This window comes from Drosophila busckii, chromosome 2R, assembly GCF_011750605.1.
Source record: "Drosophila busckii strain San Diego stock center, stock number 13000-0081.31 chromosome 2R, ASM1175060v1, whole genome shotgun sequence".
NCBI lineage: Eukaryota > Metazoa > Arthropoda > Insecta > Diptera > Drosophilidae > Drosophila > Drosophila busckii.
Window position 1 is genome coordinate 23,793,454 of NC_046605.1, and position 18,967 is coordinate 23,812,420.

Below are 18,967 nucleotides of genomic sequence, written 5' to 3' on the forward strand. Positions count from 1 at the left end.
TGTTGCTCTGATCTCATGCGTTAGTTCTTCTACTTGCTACTGATATCAGATTTGAACAGCTTGCTGAAACTTTATGTTACTACTGTCTCATCCAGGGGATACTGAGCCAAGAGCAGGTGGCATTTGAAGTTTGTTCAGAGACCTTAACGCCCATACCTGCCCAAACTGCTCCGCCCATACCACTACGCCGTAACCTATGATTGGTCGTACCATCGCTACATACATCCACATGAGTATCTTCGGAGAAAGACCAGAAAGCGCCCTCAATGTCATATAAGGTTCCTAGAGTGTTCTCCTTAATGCTTAATGAGTATGGTCTAGATTTTATGAAATTACTCAAAAATAATGATGAATTTTGAAGAATATCTAAAAAAAAATTGGAATATAATCATTACCGTGTAATTTTTATAATATAACTACATTTCGTTATGTGCAATTCCAGTTTCCTTGACAGCAACAATGGTAAGTTCATACCATAAGTTTAGGTTAGTATTGAGTATGTATAAGAGTTCGCCATGAGCGCTCCCACCCTTAAAATGACAATGTTTCTAACATGTTAGCATCTACACACACAACCAAAATTGTAGCTTAAGCCAGCCTACGCTTATTGCGTGTGCCAGTGTTGCCAGTTTAGCATATTTCAAGCAAGTTCTAGCATATTTCATATAGCCTGAAATCTAGCATATTTGAATTTATGTCAGTTGGCTTCATTATTTCCAGGCACTGACATTTTTTTTATTTTTTACTCATGAATTGGTTTCACTTTTCGTAATTTCATGAATTTCGACTTCAATTTCAACTATGCCAACTTTTTTTTTTAGGACTTTACATGAGTTTTGACGCAAATTTTGAATCTAGCTTATTCTAGCTTAGTTTTTCCCTCAATTTAGCTTATGTTGCCTCTTAAAATATGGCAACACTGGTGTGGGTTACCGATGGGTAGCCTATAATTTTTGTGTAGATATCAAACCAACATTCCTTATCAGAATACACGAAAAGAATGTCATACCATTTTTTGTGTACCTTACGTGTGCTTCTGTTTCGCTATCTGATGTCGCGTCGGCGCCACTCCCAGTGTACACAGAGCGAGACAGCAAGCGAGATTATTTCTCGCTTAGGCTTATGCCTTTCGATCGCATTTTTTTTTTACATCCTTTTCGTTTCTTTTGGATATGCGTATTCGCCTTTGCTCATGTCTTGGGGATGTGCTTATGTAACAATACCCATGGCTTGTCAGTGATTCCATAGAGCTTAAAAAGTGTCACCCATGCCTTTCTCTGGTATGTAGTTAAAAGTTAGCAGTGGTGCAGGCGCACATCTCTTTGCTAGATAAAATGCCAGAAGTTGAAGGCTTGCTGTTGGCCTGATGACAGCGTGTGCGGGGTTATGTCATGTTCTTTACCAGTTCTTATACGCTTAACTCCGGACATCGCAGATAACAAACGGCCTTCCGCAACTTCAACTTCAAACAATTTCAGCTCCTTAGCTCCGTCAGAATAAACACTTTTATATATGTATATATATAGACATATAGTCCATATATACACTGGTATACAGCCAACAATATACATATGTACTTATGCTTAACACTGTTTTTGTATTGTCACTAAGAATTTGCAAATCATTGTTTACATTGCAATGTCTATAAGCATGCATACAAATGCGAATGGACTTAATCGTATATTCTCTTCAGCAGAACATTATCAATAATCCAACAGTTGATTGATCAATATGATTTTGCATATTTGAATAAGAAAGAGAGCCTAATCAACTCTCGACATCGATTTCTGTCGACGAGGGTAATTTGGCATTTGATATTTACGAGTTGCCATGAGTGCTTTTATCCGTTGCCGTAATGTGATTTGTCGTTTCTATTTGTATTCAGCGCACAGCCATCGAATTGCTTAGATGCTAGTTCTATTCGAATCTCTTAAAAACTGTTTCTAAATTAGTATAAATAGTTTTTTTTAGGGAAACTTCGATATTTTTCTTTTAGTAACTTAGCATCCCAATAAAAGTAGTTTTTCTATACAAAAAAAGCGTGTATTTAAAAAGTGTACTTAAAAATGGTAAGCTGTGATAGTACTAATTTATAAAGATATAATAACGCGGTCAAATGTATGTGATATTCGGAAACGCTTACAAAAATACTGGAGGGCGTTTGTAGGTTACTTACATTGTAGTACCACACCCGCAAATGTTTTTAATATAGTTTCTAAACTTAAATACGTGGCTACCACGAACAAGTCACACGTTTTTGAACAGCCGTCTGACTTTTTACCTCATAAGTCGATTCCTTATCTCTTAAGTTTTTTGGACACATCTTTTTTCACCTCTTTTTCTCATATGGTAAAACAAATAGTACTAATAAGATATCATAGAAAAAGAGTGACATCCACATCTAGAACGATGATTGCGTCCATAACTTTAACTTTCTCGATTTGCAGTATTTTTATTTATTTGTAGCACTTATGCTTAATACTATTAGTTATAACAAGTGGGCGCATTAAAATTGGGCGCAACCAATTTTTGAATACACTTTTATTTTATATATATCGCAGGAAAAACACACGCAATGACAAACATATGTACCCAAAATAGCTAACACGTTACAGCTCGTTTTTGTTGTAACGTCAGCAGCATTTGTATGACGCGTCAGCAAGCGAATATTGAAAATTTAAATGTGAATAACACCTACATAAGTTATTTATCTGATCGCTGTGGGCGTTGATCAGTTTGCTTTGATTTTCAAACCGTATTTACCCGGATTGCAAAAAAGGTGTAACGAAATAAAAAAAAAAAGCGTTTTGGTTTGTGTATAGGAACACCTATACCAGTTGCTGAGAAACAATTTCTCAAACACACAAATAAACGGACATGAGTCGATACGACTCAGTTTGTGTAGCTAATCAAGAATATGTATAGGGTCTTCCACGCCTCCTTCTCCCTGTTCCATATATTTACGCAACTTCATGATACCATTTTCCTTTTTGAAAAAAAAATTTGAAAGTGTATAATAAGAACTGCTTAGTTAGAGGCGATTTGTCTACAGCCACAACAATATAAGGTAGAAAGCTGATGCAATTTAAATTTATACAATTTAATCGAGCTATACGGGTGGCTGTGTTTTATTCCGCGGGACACAACGGGCTGAGATTGAAGTGAAATTAAAACGGAAGCGGTGGCACCCCTGTTACAAAGCATTCATATACATGCATATATACAATCTGACATGAATAGATATGCGTAAAGTCACATACATTTCTCAAAGGCATTTTCTAAATCTCAGCAAAAATAATTTTGAATAATTGGTATACTCACCATTTGAAAACAAGTTAAATGCAAAATTATTTAAAAAAACAAAATTGGTTGCAATTTTTTTATAGGCCGAAGGCGAGTACGACAAGGACCAATTGAGAAGTACTAAATTCTAATGTTAACCAAATCAATTAGCAATGATTTGATTTCGATTTTAATTTTAGTTTTGCGAAATGCTTTCAAGGCATTTGATAACGAAGGCACAGGATCTATAGATCATGCAGATGTTTCAAACATTCTTGAAATTTTGGGTCAAAAGCTTGAGCCCCCAGCAGTAAAGGCACTGATCAAAGAAGTCGATAAGGGAACTACTGGAAAATTAAATTTTGGTCAATTTTGCAAGTTGGCCGCGCGGTTTATCGAGGTCGAGGAAGATGCTGGAGCATTGCAAAGTGAACTCAAAGAAGCATTTCGTGTATATGACAAGGAAGGCAAAGGCTATCTTACAGTTGCTACCTTGAGGGGAATTCTACACGAACTTGATGATAAGATATCAAGCCAAGATTTAGATTCGATAATTGAAGAAATTGATGCTGATGGTTCAGGTACTGTTGATTTTGATGGTAAGTAATATGCAGACAAATGAAATATTGAAAATACAACAAATTAAATTATTGCAGAATTTATGCAAGTGATGACAGGTAAGAACAAATAAAAATAATATTTTAAACGAAAACTATCGGTCAAATTGAAAAAAAGGACATTTTAGATTAGTTTTAAATTTCTAACATGTCTTACATTACAGACAGTATTGTATTTGACAGTACATTGTTAATAAATATATTTGTTTAATTTTAGGCTAAGAATGAGAGGATGACAAGATGAGAGGATGGACCAGAAAGAAAGGGTTTCTAATTTGGAATTTAATCAGAGAGATATATCATTAGTTACAATTAGTTTTCAATCATGCTTAACTATATTGAATCTGTAACGTGTTTATTTATTTATCAGCAATAAACAACTATAAAATCATTTTCTTCCATATTGATTGATTAAACCAATCATAAAAGATTAGGTAATTGATTTTTCGCTAGGTGAATAAATAGTATAGTATTTGGTGGGAGCTACTGAAAAAATTTTAAGACAACTAAAATATTCAATATCTATAAAAGAGTTTGTCCTGACTGACAGGTGTAAAGAAGAAAAATGGGAAAACTGAATTGGCTCTCAATTAAAATGACTTTCACCAGATACAAATTTGAAATTTGCACTAAGAATTTAATTTAATTAATATAGAAAAATACATAAGCTATCGATAAGTCTGAAAGTTGTCCAAAATTAAACAAATCGACTTTGCAAAGTTATCGATATTTGTAAAAACTATTTAAGTTCCAAAAATTTTAAAAAAATTCAAATGAAATTTGAAATTCCATAAGTCATCGAAAAATATACTATTGATCGATACGTAAAACTCACTGCGTTTTCTCCTAAATTGACATTATTATATTTAAGTGGGTGGGGAAACGGGAAATTTAAAAAATATAATCGAATTGTTTCGGAAATAAGAGTGTATGTGTTGCTCGAGCTCGACGCTCGGGGAGCTCCGGTGCTGATTGCGGTTTTGTGTGTATGTTCTTGTGAGTACTTGCGTGTGTTTGCTTGCTGCTCCAATCTTTAATACGTACATGTTTAAGGTTAGGCTAGGTTAAACCGGTAGGCCACTGTAAGGTGGTCAATTTTTGGTCCTTAGTGTTGCCGGAGTCTGTCACGGAGCGTTTAGGTGTTGATTAGTTCGTTTAATATGTTGACGCTTTTTGCAAAGCTCAGCAGCGAGCCGGGACTTGCTGCTGCTTTTAGTGTGGGTATCTCGTGCTAATTTTATGCGCGTTTTCGCAAGTGCCGGACACTTGCACAGTAGGTATTCTAGGGTTTCTTACTTCCTTACTTCTTTTTTGCATTGTCGTACTCTTGTTTTATATTCGCTCCATTCTCTCTCTTCGTCTGCCTGTTTGGCGAGATTGAAGAGTTCCTGGACTTCTTTCCGATCGTTCTTTAGTTGTGGGGCCCACCATGGTGATCTTCCATTTCGCTTCTGCCTAAATGGTCTGCATGTGGATTTACCGTCAAAATTGCAGCTTGCATTATTAAAATTTGTTAAATTTATGTCTATGCACATTTTAAATTGTGTTGTTTTACATAGGCTTGCAAATTGTGGTAAAAAGGGCGTGGTCTAATAGGTCCAAAATTTTGCTTAGACCAAGTTTCAAGATTTTGATAATACAGGGTGGTCTTTTTCCGCAGCTGACTTGTTCTCACAATCTTGGCCAGGTAGAGAACTCATTACTCATTCACAACCTAGCTCCATTTTCATAAGTTAAATTTTGCAAACTAATGTGTGTTGAATATGACGTCATCGACTAAGTCTACTCCTAAAGATATGTAATCTACATATTTATCGTATGGGTTTTACTGGAGGTATTCTTCTGTGGGCCGTATCATGGCTCTTACTGACAAATTTTTATTTTTTATTAATTTATTTAATGTCAACTATGTACAGTCGATGATGAAAGAAAAGGAATATAACAAAAAATATTTAAGATTAAATTAAAAAATTATATTATATGTTATTGTTTTTAGATTCGATAAACTTATAGATTGGGAGTGTTAAGCAGACCCAACATTCGTTGCAAGGATTGGATTGGAAAACCCAAAAACCCAATCAGGGTTGGGTTAGTGTTAATTATTAATAGTTAAAAGAGTTAAGATAGATATTTTAGTAATACAATCAGAAGCCTCTGTGTTGATAACAGAGTAAAGTTTGTTGCAATCAGCACAGAGAACTCGAAGGGGTTCATGCAGTGAATAATTAGTTGTACAAACGTTAAGTGATAAAGGAACAAAATTTCGAATATACCTACCAGGAACTGAGAAAAATTTCACCAAATTTAGTTGTTGATCAAATTGGTGATCAAATTCTTTAGCCCATCTTTTGATAAAGCCGAGAAATGGAATTGCCTTACTGACAGTTAGAGAAACATGCTTGTCAAACTTTAGCTTACTATCAAGGAGAATACCTAAGTCATTTTGAAACGTTTTTGCCAGATTGATGACCTTACCTTAACAGTCTACTTAACTTATCAGTTTGCTGCAAGATGTTGTGTAGATGCGAAAGAGTACCTAGAGAGAGTACTACTGCTGAAGGAGTCCAGGATTGGAATAAGAGTGTGGCACTTTTCAAGCATAATGGTAGTACCCTAGAAAAGCAAGCGCGAGATCTTACGCGGACATACAACACAAATTGTGTGAGCGTCGCACACACAACACACAAGGCATACACGAAACACATAAGAAAAGAAATAGTGTGCTTCAGCCAAGACAAGAGAGCAAATGAAAATGTTTGCAAACACAAAATGCGATCGGCTGGCATAAGCATAAGAGAAATAATCTCGCATGCTGACTCGCTCTGTCTGCACTGGCAGCGGCGCCGACGCTACACCAGGTATCGAAACAGAAACATGCTAAAAAAAATTGTATTACCTTTTTTGTGTGCATTGCTCACATACTTTTCGGGAAGCTGATGTCGTGTGATATCAGCCACAATTTCGCTTATGTGTGGCAGCGCCACAATGGTACACATTGTGTTCTTAGGGGTGGGTGCACTCATGCCGATCTCTGGTACACATTAAGACTTGCTTTATTTCCTGCCTTATTGAGCCGTGTGTGTACACCCGGCAAATAAGTCGCACACTGGAAACATAGTAATTTACGAGATGACTTTATTGTAGCCAGCATAAGGATGACCGCGAAGCAGTAAAGTCGTAAAAAGCTGAGACTTTGATGTTGTCGACGATGGAAAGCTAAAGCATTTACTAGGCAGAGAAAGGGGAGAGATATTATTAAAAGTGGCAATACATAGAATAGTTATTAAGTGAGTATAGGTTGCAAAACTGTAAGCCAAATGAAATACCATTTGAAGCGGGATTCCAAGTTAAATGTGAAATTGAAAAATAAATACTAGATTATAATTACAAGATTGGCTATCAAACGCTGATGGGTTCTGGGATGTTTCTCACTGTGATTTTGCTTGCATAGGAAAAGGCAGATATACACCAGGAGCCTGAAGCAGGCGCTAAATATGTATTACGATACCTGACAGGTACGGACGAACTGAGTATGCTGGAGATAGTTCAGTGTATCAACATGTTAAAGAAATGGCTAGAAACCAGTATGATGAAAAATTTAATTTTTCCGATGGCCTAACTGCATTTTGCGTATCCTGCGCATCCAAAGCATATTAAATAACATGTATTATAGATTTTGGTAAACATTTCAGATTTTTATTTTTTGGTGTTTGTTTTGTTGTATGTTCTCCGTGTGCTTCTGTTTCGCTACCTACTTTCGTGTCGGCGTCGCTGCGAATGCAGACAAAGCGAGACAGCAAGCGACATTGTTTCTCGCTTTAGCTTATGCCAGCCGATTGCATTTTGGGTTTCCGAACATTTTCCTTTGCGAACATTTGCTTCGTTGTGGCTGAAAGCAAACAGACCTTTTCTTGTGTCTTTCCTGTGTGTTTTGTGCGTTGCTTGTGCGCCGCGCACACAATTTTTTTTTGTGTCTGTATGCGTATATTGACACGTGTTTTCTCGCGCTTGTTTTTTTTTTTATGTGCTACTATTGTGCTTTCCGACGTAATTTTCAAAATTTTCTCATCTGAAGCTAATATGAAGTAAATTAGCAATTAGTTCTTATTGGTCAGAATATATAATAATAAATTAGAATAAACTTAGTTGCTGCTTCTCTCGTTGTAGCTGTGATTGTTGTATTCGCAATTTGCAAGCGATGATTTAAATGTGCTGAATTGTTATTATTATGACTTTGGTTTTGATTGCAATCAAAGGGCAATTCCACATTTATACACATTTTGCACATTTATACGACTTTGACGACCTATGTCAGGTCGATTTATTTTCCTCGGCATCGTAAGCAGAAAGAAGAAAATCACTTTTAGCCAGTATTTTTTTTTAACTTGATTTTTAATTGAAATTAATTCAAATTGACGAAGCTCTTTTGTTTACATTTGGCCGGTGTTGTAAAACTACCTTTTTTCCCGCCAAAGATATTAGAATTAACCAACACTAACAGCTTTCAAAATTCACACTGAAACTTTTAAGTTACACAACACATGCATAGTGAATCAACTTTTTTATGGGGAAAATGGAATTGTCGTTTTAACCTATTTTACTCGCAATTTTTCCTCTTTTCCTCAGGTCTAAACCTACCCTGAACTACTACAAACATTTTAAATCAGAAATAATAAATAAATAAAATAAGTTTCGTTGACTACATTTTCACTAATTTTCTTTAATATTATTTCAATTTATATAGGAAATTTTATAGTTTCGAAACTGAAAACAATATTTATTGATATTAATGTATACGTTGATAAATTAATCATCGCCACCAGTCATAACTTCCATAAATTCTGTGAATGAACAATATGAATAGTTGATGAAGAATGCAACAAAAATTCAATAACAACAAAAAAATGATTTTTACCATCAAAGTCCACAGTACCCGATCCATCCGAGTCAATTTCTTCAATCATCATATCTAAATCATCATTTGTAAGTTTGTCATCTAATTCTCGAAGAATTTCGCGTAACACGCCTGTTGTTATATATCCATTTCCCTCCTTATCATACAATCGAAAAGCTTCCTTTAACTCCGCCATCATCGCTTCAGCATCCTCTTCAACTAGGAAACGCGCCGCCAAAGTTGTGAATTCTTCGAATTCAATCTGACCAGAGCCATCTTCATCCACCTCAGCAATAATTTCGCCCAAAGTGGCATCATCTAATTGGTGACCAAGCATGCTAAGTATAGTACCCACCATAGCAGTGTTAATGTATCCATTTTTTTCTGGGTCGAATGCATTGAAGGCATTTCGCAGCACTAAAGCACATAAGTTTATATTATATGATTGATAATGCATAGCAATAGCAATCAAAACACTTACAAGCTGTTTGCTCTTTTGTCAGTTCTTCCTATAATAGAATAAGTTCGGTAAGCTTATTTAATTATGACAATAAATTTTTAAATTTTAATTTCCTGTGATAAATAGCTAATAGTGACTAATCTGTCTATCTTTATTAGTGGCAAGTTAGTTGGAGTAAACTAAATAAAATTCATATGACTAAGGAACCTGGACGTCGTTTAGTTCTATTAGCATTTACTGTATATGAAATTGTACGAATAAAATGGTAGTCTCCCTAGGCAAGTTAACGGTCATAATTGAGGAACTTGTAGAAATCGAATTTACACTGGCAGTACGTGCTTTACATATCCGTCTGAAGAAAAAGGCTAGTCCCATTTTTTACATTGTATTGAAAACGTCCGTCAATTTCGCCACTCCTTAGGAACATGCAGTAAAAAGGCTTGAGTGACGGAATGCCAGGTATTCAAACCAAGGCAAGTACGCAAAAGAATTTGCACCATTTGTTGTGTGTATTATGATTTGATCGCTGAAAAATGCAACTCTTGCACTTATGTATGTATTTAATTTTATCATAATTTTTCTACTTCGGTTACTGGCACTGATTGTATAGCTCGCGAGTACTTTTGTGAATATTTTATTTGTATCCCTGTCCGTCCCCGGAAACAGTGTATAATAAACGAAAATTTTCAACTTTTATTTTGCATTCAATTAAATGCAATGCTAATGCCTCTTTTTTTTATTATTTGTTACAAATTATATAATGCGGGCGCATTAAAGTTGAGCGCAACCTACCTCTTTATACACTTTGACTAGCGTATCGCAGGAACACACGCTCACTGACAAACACATACACAGAAAACAGCTCACGTGTCCCGCTATTTATATTACAAATGTGACTATGCATACTATTCACCAATATCATCAATATGGACTTAAAAAATAAAATACGACTTATTGTTTCCGAATGGATTTGATGAGCTTATCACGAATACAGGTCAAACGGTTGCCATCATGTCTTGTATTCCTCAGAATCGTAATAAGGGACCGTAAAAATATAAAGGCACTTTTTATTGAATTATATTATATTTTAAATTTTTATGTTTTGTGTGCATTACTTTTTGCACACCTACACATAAACACGGCCACTACTCCAAGGGTGTATTTGACATGGGGCCTTTTTTAAGACCTTAGAAAACTATTTTTGAGGTTCAAGTCCTTGAACCCCCGTAATCAGCGCGAATCATTTGAAATTATTTGCAGAGGAAAACTTAAAGCTTGCAGAACAACTTTTTCTTTAATACTGCCTACAATTTTTTTATAATATTAAACTTACACTCATTTTTAGTACTAATTCACAATTAAAATTAAAAAGGCCGATAAGATGTTGTATAGTCCACAGCAACTTTTGAATTATCTCTAATTATACTTATAAGTAGTTTTGATGATTTGATTGGTATAATATCACTGCTGCTAGAATCGGAACACTACAAATGCTGCTGTTGAACTGTCACTGCTGACCAGAAACAAAATCTTCATCTATTTTTGACTACATGAAAGCGAAAAATTAAAATCACGAATGCGCAAACGCAATTATGAGACATTAAAGTGGCCACCCAGCAGCAGGTAAATTTTTTTAGGCAGGCAAATATCTGCAAATCAACTTGTAGTACAGAATGAAAAGGACTGGATAATGAAATGATCCAATAGTTGTTTGCATTGACTTGTAATTTAAATTAATACGCGAAATGCACACTCCTGCATTAATTTTTTTTTAAACGCTTCTAAATAATGGTCTAATTTTATATATATATATATATATATGACTCTATCTACCTATATATATATTTATATAGGTAGATAGAGTCACCGTATCTAAGCAGATCAATCGGATAAATAGCTTAGGGAATCCTAAATTTTTAATTTTTAAATAGATAACAGCAAGCAAGCAACGATACTGAAGCAGAAATTCCGTACGTACGTGTTGACTGTCCAATGTTGATATGAGTATGTATGTGAGTTGCTGCATTCAAGTCTAAGTGTATTAAATAGTTGGATGGGTTAAGTTTTACAAACGTTTGCTCTCATTTGTGAGTAAAAGCGTATTTTATTATTGCAGAAATACAATACAAATAAAACTATATGTTCATTTATATGTAAACAATATAGTTTTCAAGTACATGAGTTCTTATGTCGATACATTTATATAAATATATATGGGTCTAAAAATATTGTTTGTATTTTTAAGCTACTAAAATGATTGCAAAATAATTATGTGGACGCATGCCTTATAGACCAAATTACAGCCGATTATGAGTTATGTACTTATATTTAAGTTAGCGAAATTCTATCAATAGCGTTTCAGCCATCCACGAATGTCAAGCAATTATAACATATAATTAATTTTTTAACTTTAAAATGCTATACGCATGCCCTATACCAATCAGGCATTGGTTTAATGTAGATTGCAGCCGACTACTAGACGTCTAATCTAGACTGAGTAATTGTATCTTACGATAATAACAATAATATAATTTATACGACTTTTTTTCAAACCTCAGATATAATTAACATGAACTTTCAAGTTACTGTGTCATTATGGATATCCAAGCCATTATAAAAATTATTTCGTTTGCTAGAAGTGCAAACCAATTAGACATAGTTTTGAATAATAATTGTGATATGTGAGTATACATAAGTATATATATATATACATATATATGAGCAAGAGCAATAAAATTTGGTAAGTGTAGTTGGTTTCTTATAGGCATCACGGTTTCTGTTGGTGGTGGATGAGCTTTACACAGTTGTAGATTTTTTGTAGTAAGAGGATGATAGTGTGGATGTAGCGATGTTGATATTTGCTTTTTGTTGCTTTAACGCTTTGGTGAGCTTGCGGGTGGCGTCTTTAAGCCTTTGACGTGCATATACCGACCTGTGAGGGGACAAAATTGGACTCTAGTGTTTTAATAAGGCTGTCGATATCATCTTTAGCGTTGAGTTCAGGATTAGGTAATGTTTGAGTTATTATTTAATATAGCAATCATTTGTTTTGTGTGAGTGGCATCTAAGCGGCTGGTTGATCATTCATTATGGAATGACCTGAGTAAATTAATAGGGACGGGTTGTGGTCAGATGAGAAAATCTGAGGATTTCGAACTGATCGATTTTCGAGGTATATTTGTGGTTAATTGCGAGTCTATTAAGTCGGAGTTTTTTGGGTCTGTTGGCAGTATGTTGATCTACCGGAGTGAACGTGGTCGGTTGTTGCGGGCGTTTTATATTGGATTTATAGAGCTGATTTCCTTTTTGGAGTCAGGCGAGATCACAGATGTGCTTTGCAATTGCAGCTCTGTGCGTAATGAGAGGGGCAGTATCTGCGCTCGAGTTAAGTTGATATACATATTGGTTTTATTCTGTATGTGTGGTTTGTTAATAAAGGGCCCCAAAAACACTAAACGGTTTATGGGATTAAATCTACCGGCCGTCAGCATATGATTACTCTGCTAAAAGCAATCCTACATAACATCATGCGAGCGGCTGTTAAAAGCTTAGCTAGCTAGCCCATTCAAAAAAATGTTCGAAAATGATCGAGTCAAAGTGTATATAAAAGTTGGTTGCGCCCAACTTTAATGCGTTCTCTTGTTTTTTTACTCATGTATCTATTTCAACTTGCCTGTTTATTGATCCGATTAAGGTTTCTTATTGAATGTATGTATCTATGTATTAGAAATAGTTCTAATAATGATTTTATATGGCCTATATATCCAATGTTTCCAAAATCCTTTTTTGCTACGCGGCTGTGAAAAATTGTTAATTAATTACATAGTCTCCTCGAATATTTACACAAGCACATACTAAGATATAATGAGTGTCAAATAATTGCAGTCCACTCATCGATCATCAAACATATAGCTTGTATATGGATCGGCTCTGTTGAATAAATCAAGTCCACTTATGTGATGTTAGGAGCCATCTACGTTATGAATGTTGTTGAGAGGTGTTACTCTGATTGGCATTGTTAGAACTTTTTTCTTTAGACTTCCAGTGGAGTTTTATTTTTGTTATTTTTACTAAGCGTGGTGTTAATGGTGCTAAGGGTAATAGACCAACGTGACGTTTCTTGTAGGATTAAGGGTGATGTCCATTACTTAAAAGCCAAAACTTAATCCAGGACAGCTTGATTTTTTCCGAGCCTTAGGCCCTTTTTTTATTTTTTTTTTTTTTACTAATTTTATTAAAACGTTAATAACACATAAGTAAGTTAGTTTTTCCGAAAAATATTGTGTCCGTAAATGTTTTTATTTTTGATTTGGCAGCGAGGGGGCGGAAATAAAAACAATTTGGCTCGGGTATAGGAGCACCTATGTATATACAACATTTTGTTGTTCGAGCTCTAATAGTTCTTGAGAATCAGTTGCTCATAGATGAACGGACGGACAGAATGTCATGACTATATATTACTCAGTTTGTCTTGGTGATCATAAATATTTTAGGGTCTGCCACGCCTCCTTCTCCATGTTAAATACATTTGCAATTTACAATTTTTTTTTTATAAAATTTCCAAAATGTATAAAAATGAAATAGGATTCGTATTTTAGGTAAAATATTAATAATAATAATAATAATTATAAAATTTTTGAGTACAGGACTACTAGCATACTACTAGCAACTACCACTGTTCTGTCCCTTGCACTGGCCTGATATTTATGCAACAATAATAATAATAATAATGTAATTAAATATGCGTAATTTTTTATTTATTTATTTATTTATTTATTTATTTAAATGTCATAGTGTTTTGCTAAAGAGAAAAAATTACATTATAGTATTTATATACAAAATATGTAAATTAAATTTAAAGGTAATTTTATTATACATTTTTAAACCTTAATATTTGGAAGTGTTAAACAGACAAATTTGTTGAAGGATTGGGGAAAACCAGAGAACAATCAGTTGGATTAAGTTAATGTGTTAATATTTAAGGAAGGTTAAAGATACGCTAGTAATTTAAACTATGAGCTCTGTGTTATAACAGATAAGTTTATTTATTAATCAGCCAGAGAACTCGAAGGGGCTATGCAGTGAATAGTTAATGTTGGAAAAGTTTTAGGTTAAGGGAACAAATTTCGACGATACCATAAAGGAACCGAGAAAATTTACGTGACCACAAATCAGAAGAATCAAGTTTGACCTTTATTAATTTAATCATGAACATGACGCCAAGCTGATTCGTCGATTAGTTAAAGATGGAAGATTAATTAAAAGTGTCTATAGCAGTAAGATGTTAGATCAAACCTGGAACCAGTTAAGCACGGCGCGCAGGCAAATAATACAAATTTTTTCCTTGAAGTTTCAATACTATTTGGTGTGTTCGAGTATTGTGGGACCAAATACAAGATGCATATTACCAGAATCGGTCGTAACAAGAAGATATTAAGTTTAGTTTAGTTGTGTAAGCGCGTCTCAAATTCTTTAGCCAGTGGTTTGATAAGCCGAGAGCTTTGATCGCTTATGCAGTTCAGGGAAACAATTGTTTGTCTAAACTGCTCAGCTTACTATCAAGGAGTATATACCCAGTCATTACACTCTGCTCACTCTCGAAGTGAGAGGAATTGATGCATTTGTAAGTAGTTGGCGATCGCTCGCGCGCCAGTGTCTTTATATTGGAATGATACATATACTCTTCAGCTCGGCAATAAGTTTTCAATAAAATTATATTTGTGTACAATTAAAAAGCAATCTAGATCGGTCTGCATAAAGTACTGCATGACAGTCTCGTGGAAATGATTAGACAAGCTTCACATCATCAGCGATAACATCAAAAGTATTGGAATGTACAGACTTTGAGGGTATAGATTTTCGTTATAAATCAGGGTTAAAAGAGCAAATTGACACACACGCAACTGATACTAGCCTTATGAGCGATCAGTACGTGTGTACGAAAGATATTGCTTCTAAAAGCTCCTGAAACTCTCATCGCTCACCATTACGAGAGTCACTTTGAAAATATCCTAGTGGGTTTGTTAGTTCGTTAATGGAATGCATTCAGAAAATTGTTTTAGGGAGTCTATTAAGATGGCTTATTTATTCACTTTAGAAGCGTGGAATTACGCGCGATGATCATTACTGTCTTTACTTCTGTAGTCGCAGTGCAGATATCGTAATAATCACGATAGTGCTTTTCGCTTTGTGAGTGAATCGTACTAGAATTACAATGTATAACTGATATAAAACTTCAATGTATTTTGTTGTATAGTATAGACTATATGTTTTTCACAAAACCTCCATGTATTCAGACTATGTACAGTCGATGGATATGGTGTGAACAATTGAGAATGTGAGATGCGAATTATTTGAGAGATAGACACAAAGAAATTTAGTCTAAAAGTTTAAGGCGATTAGACGACATTTGATTATACACCATTATATGTTTATTTTATCAAAATTGTAGGTGTGCTTTTTTGTTTATGGTATTCGCGGAATTAATAAAAGATTCTCTTCCAGATTGCAAGCAAAATAAGCGAACTTATTTATACAGAGAGTGCTGAGAGTTAAATGTCGTGTGTGATATAAAGATAAGAAGAGATCTTACAAAGCTGAATCCTGCTTGCAGAGTGGTATTATGTGGTTAAGTCGAAAACTGTACACCAAGTCTTAGGTTCTGTGAGGGAGAATCGCTAGGATTTCTATTACATTTAGTGCACGCATATGGTCTTCGTATAATACGCTGGCTCCGCAACAACTATGAGTGAGATGTATCAATAAAGCAGGTAGGCTGCCAATGTATAAAATGTCTGTGGAGGGGTTATGATGTATAGGTGTGTTTTTTATAAATGTCCTATTTAGGTACTACAAAGCGTTGCTGTCATGATATATCGTGTATTTATGTCTCTGCTATATACAGCATTTTGTGTGTTAAGGTTAATCATGAGAGGCATACGAGAGGCTTACGTTTATGAGTATCATTTATGTCCTAAATTGTTGGATCCTGGGCAACCTTGAGCGATCCGATCAGTGTAATTAATGTGTGGTTTGTGAGTTGTAAGAGTGCATTTAAACGGAAAAAATATTATATATATTAGGCTATTTAGGTACTCATAAGAACTTAGGAAAACTTCAGAAATTATAGATGTTGACCTCAATGTGTTGATCTCGAACGATTCTTTGTTAGTGCCACTTCTAATTATCGAAATACTACGCGCGGATTTCAGAATATCTATATGTAGAAACACGATACAACGTGTAGTTTAAGGACTGTGTCATTAAACATAGTTAGGATTAAAGCCATTTCTAAGGTTATTGTGGGGCAAAAAAGTTAGACCTCATGGATTTCAGGTTAGGTATATGATATATTCTCAATGTGAGGATACCTAAGTTCATTTTGTAATTAGACGTTTATATAGTGCTTAGTATTGGTATTAGTGACTCTATTACGGTTAAAATTCGTAGATACTCAACTTAATTATCATGTTTGGTGCTTGCAATATGACTCTAGAATTCAGTATGGTTTAGTGCAGAGGAAAAAGATTAATTCCAATAGATAATGAGCTCGGTTGAGAGAGAGGTTCAAGGGCTATCTCAGACTATGAGACGAGCCGTCACTTGCTGGAAAGTAGCAGTGAAATCTGTGTGAAATCGAGTATATTTTATAGTTCTCTCATAGTAAATGTTGGACTCTCACACACTCCGCGCGCTTCGCCCACTCACGCTCCTCCTAAGTAGAAAGCAGACACGCAGACACACGTATATAATTCTTAAAGCAGTGACTTACATATATCATACTCGTAGCAAGATATTGTTTTGATGGCGTATTCGATCACGACCTACTAACAATCTCATACTTGGGTCACTGACATAGAAAAACAAATAAGAAGAGAGAAGTTAGTGTGTTTTTGATTCTAGCCATAATACATAGATAGATTCTAGTGCTAAGATGAAATTTTAAATTTTGGTCTGCTTATTTAGTTTAAATTGTAAATTCTTTAACAGCAAGTCTTGTGTCAGAAAGAACTACAATGGTTTAGTTGCAAATCAGATATAATTTGTGGCAATTCAAGTTAAATGAAGATATCTCTCTAGAATATTTAAATTTAAATTTTTCTACATTGATTATAGAGTTAGGAATCTTTGATTGAATGTAAGCAATTACATGAAGAGCCAAAGTATCCGGGTGAAGCCTAGAAACAAAATTGTTTCGTAAGAACAGTATAAGTTTAGGAGAAGGGCGCGAAGATATGGAAACTATCACAGGTATTACACTTCTTTTATAACAATTTTTAGATGACGGACCAGCTCATTATCATTTATAACAATACTAGGGCAAACTGCAGTAACAGTTACTGGACAGTTTACCAATGTTACTTCATTAGTTTTTTAAGTGTTACTGCTGGTGCCAACTGGGATTCGTCTAAAACTTTAGAGCTTTAAACTAGTTTCCATAGCTTATAAACTGATCATTGAGTTTATTAAAACTCTTTCGAAGAGCATTAAAATTAGCTTAGTATGGTCACAAACCTAGACATGTCGGCCTCAGCTTCACGACAAGATTCACATGACCATTTAAGCGGTCTGGGTCATAATGGAATCTTATTTTAATCGTAGCTGACATTTAATGTATAATTTATCGCAGCGCATCCGATGCATCAGCAGTTGCTCGCTTTGCACTTTGCAATTTTTAATGCAGCAAGCGAATATTTTAACTAAATGTATATGCTCTACGAAAGGGTATGTGGAACGATAGGTAAACAAAAATGATTAACAGTAATGAACGATATAGCGCCACACTGAAGAGAGTACGTAATGAGAGCGTTAGTTAAGTTTTGTGTGAGCTCTACGAAAAATGCACAACAAACTATTGCAGCACGTTCCTAAAAATAGAAAGCACAAGAAACAGGAGACTGGAAGAGAGCGTATACAAAGATATCAAACCCAAAAACAACCAGGCATTTAAACGGCGAAACAAATTGTCTGTTTTTTTATGCACTGAATAAACGTAAACATAGAATACTTTTACCAATCTTAATATGCACTCTTTTACCGTGAATATCACTACTAATATGCTAGTTTAAATGAGAGTAACAAAAAATATGTCCGTTCACAGCGAAAGCTAAGTACGAAGCAAAGTAATGAAAAAATTAATGATAAAACATTTACTTACCATTGTTAAATTGCCCATATATTTTGGTTTGTATATAAGCAGCCACTCAACTTTAACAGATTTTATGTATTGCCTATGCAGTGATCAAACCAAATTTTGAAAAGCCGAAAATATAGTGTTTGATCTCAATGACAGACGTGAACCAACTGGACCAAGTTGTAAATGTTGGTGGACAACCGAACGGAACTATTCATACAGAATTGTCACACAGTGCAATATATGGTCGTCGACATTCATATGCATAAATAAATTTATGCATGCATTATATATGTAAGTACAAGAGCAAAAAACCGAATCGGTTGGCCACTTGGAAATACTTTATGACGTCGTCAAGCATCTAAAATACTTTTCACTTATGGAAACCAACTATAAATCTTAGTATGGAAGTACACTAAAAAGGCATTCTAAAAATGTATCCACAAAAGCAGTGATATCCATTTACCCTAACCAATTATCCCTAATCTTCGGACAGTTTTGGAAAAAATTTCGAATCGATTCTTAGTGCAAAATTACGTGGTTACTATAATTTAATTAGTTTCTGCCCCTTCTAACCGCTA

At 34.7% G+C, this 18,967-nt stretch overlaps 2 protein-coding genes and 1 long non-coding RNA gene across 6 annotated transcripts; 2 read left to right on the forward strand and 1 right to left on the reverse strand.

Moving 5' to 3' along the window:
- The first annotated feature begins 1,618 nt into the window (after nt 1–1,618).
- Nucleotides 1,619–16,822, forward strand: LOC117135086. Its single transcript, XR_004458990.1, has 4 exons — nt 1,619–1,914; nt 6,460–6,461; nt 12,458–12,462; nt 16,812–16,822. It is a non-coding gene; the product is annotated as an uncharacterized LOC117135086 (long non-coding RNA).
- LOC117135085 (troponin C, isoallergen Bla g 6.0201) lies at nt 1,940–4,272 on the forward strand. Of its 2 annotated transcripts, XM_033295019.1 has the most exons (5): nt 1,959–2,069; nt 3,387–3,420; nt 3,483–3,881; nt 3,939–3,959; nt 4,117–4,272. In XM_033295019.1, the coding sequence occupies exons 1-5, from the start codon at nt 2,067–2,069 to the stop codon at nt 4,119–4,121; spliced, it is 462 nt and encodes a 153-aa protein (XP_033150910.1). In that variant the 5' UTR covers nt 1,959–2,066; the 3' UTR covers nt 4,122–4,272. The 2 variants fall into 2 exon arrangements, with proteins under 2 accessions (XP_033150909.1, XP_033150910.1); XM_033295018.1 differs by lacking the exon at nt 4,117–4,272 and having other exon boundaries at nt 1,940–2,069; nt 3,939–3,973.
- LOC117135084 (troponin C) lies at nt 8,656–18,443 on the reverse strand. 3 transcript variants are annotated; one of them, XM_033295016.1, is made up of 4 exons: nt 18,411–18,443; nt 9,275–9,302; nt 8,815–9,210; nt 8,656–8,740 (listed from the first exon to the last, which is right to left on the reverse strand). In XM_033295016.1, the coding sequence occupies exons 1-4, from the start codon at nt 18,426–18,428 to the stop codon at nt 8,706–8,708; spliced, it is 477 nt and encodes a 158-aa protein (XP_033150907.1). In that variant the 5' UTR covers nt 18,429–18,443; the 3' UTR covers nt 8,656–8,705. The 3 variants fall into 3 exon arrangements, with proteins under 3 accessions (XP_033150907.1, XP_033150908.1, XP_033150906.1); XM_033295017.1 differs by lacking the exon at nt 18,411–18,443 and adding an exon at nt 10,587–10,755; XM_033295015.1 differs by lacking the exon at nt 18,411–18,443 and adding an exon at nt 10,046–10,117.
- Between the last annotated feature and the right edge of the window lie 524 nt (nt 18,444–18,967).

Bases quoted from the DNA above. Each gene is read 5' to 3' on its own strand.
- LOC117135085 (XM_033295018.1), top strand. The intron at 3,421-3,482 runs GTACTAAATTCT...TTTTAATTTTAG, and splicing joins CGACAAGGACCAATTGAGAA to TTTTGCGAAATGCTTTCAAG. The intron at 3,882-3,938 runs GTAAGTAATATG...AAATTATTGCAG, and splicing joins AGGTACTGTTGATTTTGATG to AATTTATGCAAGTGATGACA.
- LOC117135084 (XM_033295015.1), bottom strand. From the start codon at position 10,102: ATGTGTTTGTCAGTGAGCGTGTGTTCCTGCGATACGCTAGTCAAAGTG. The intron at 9,303-10,045 runs GTAGGTTGCGCT...ATTCTATTATAG, and splicing joins TAGTCAAAGTGTATAAAGAG to GAAGAACTGACAAAAGAGCA. The intron at 8,741-8,814 runs GTAAAAATCATT...GTTCATTCACAG, and splicing joins GGGTACTGTGGACTTTGATG to AATTTATGGAAGTTATGACT.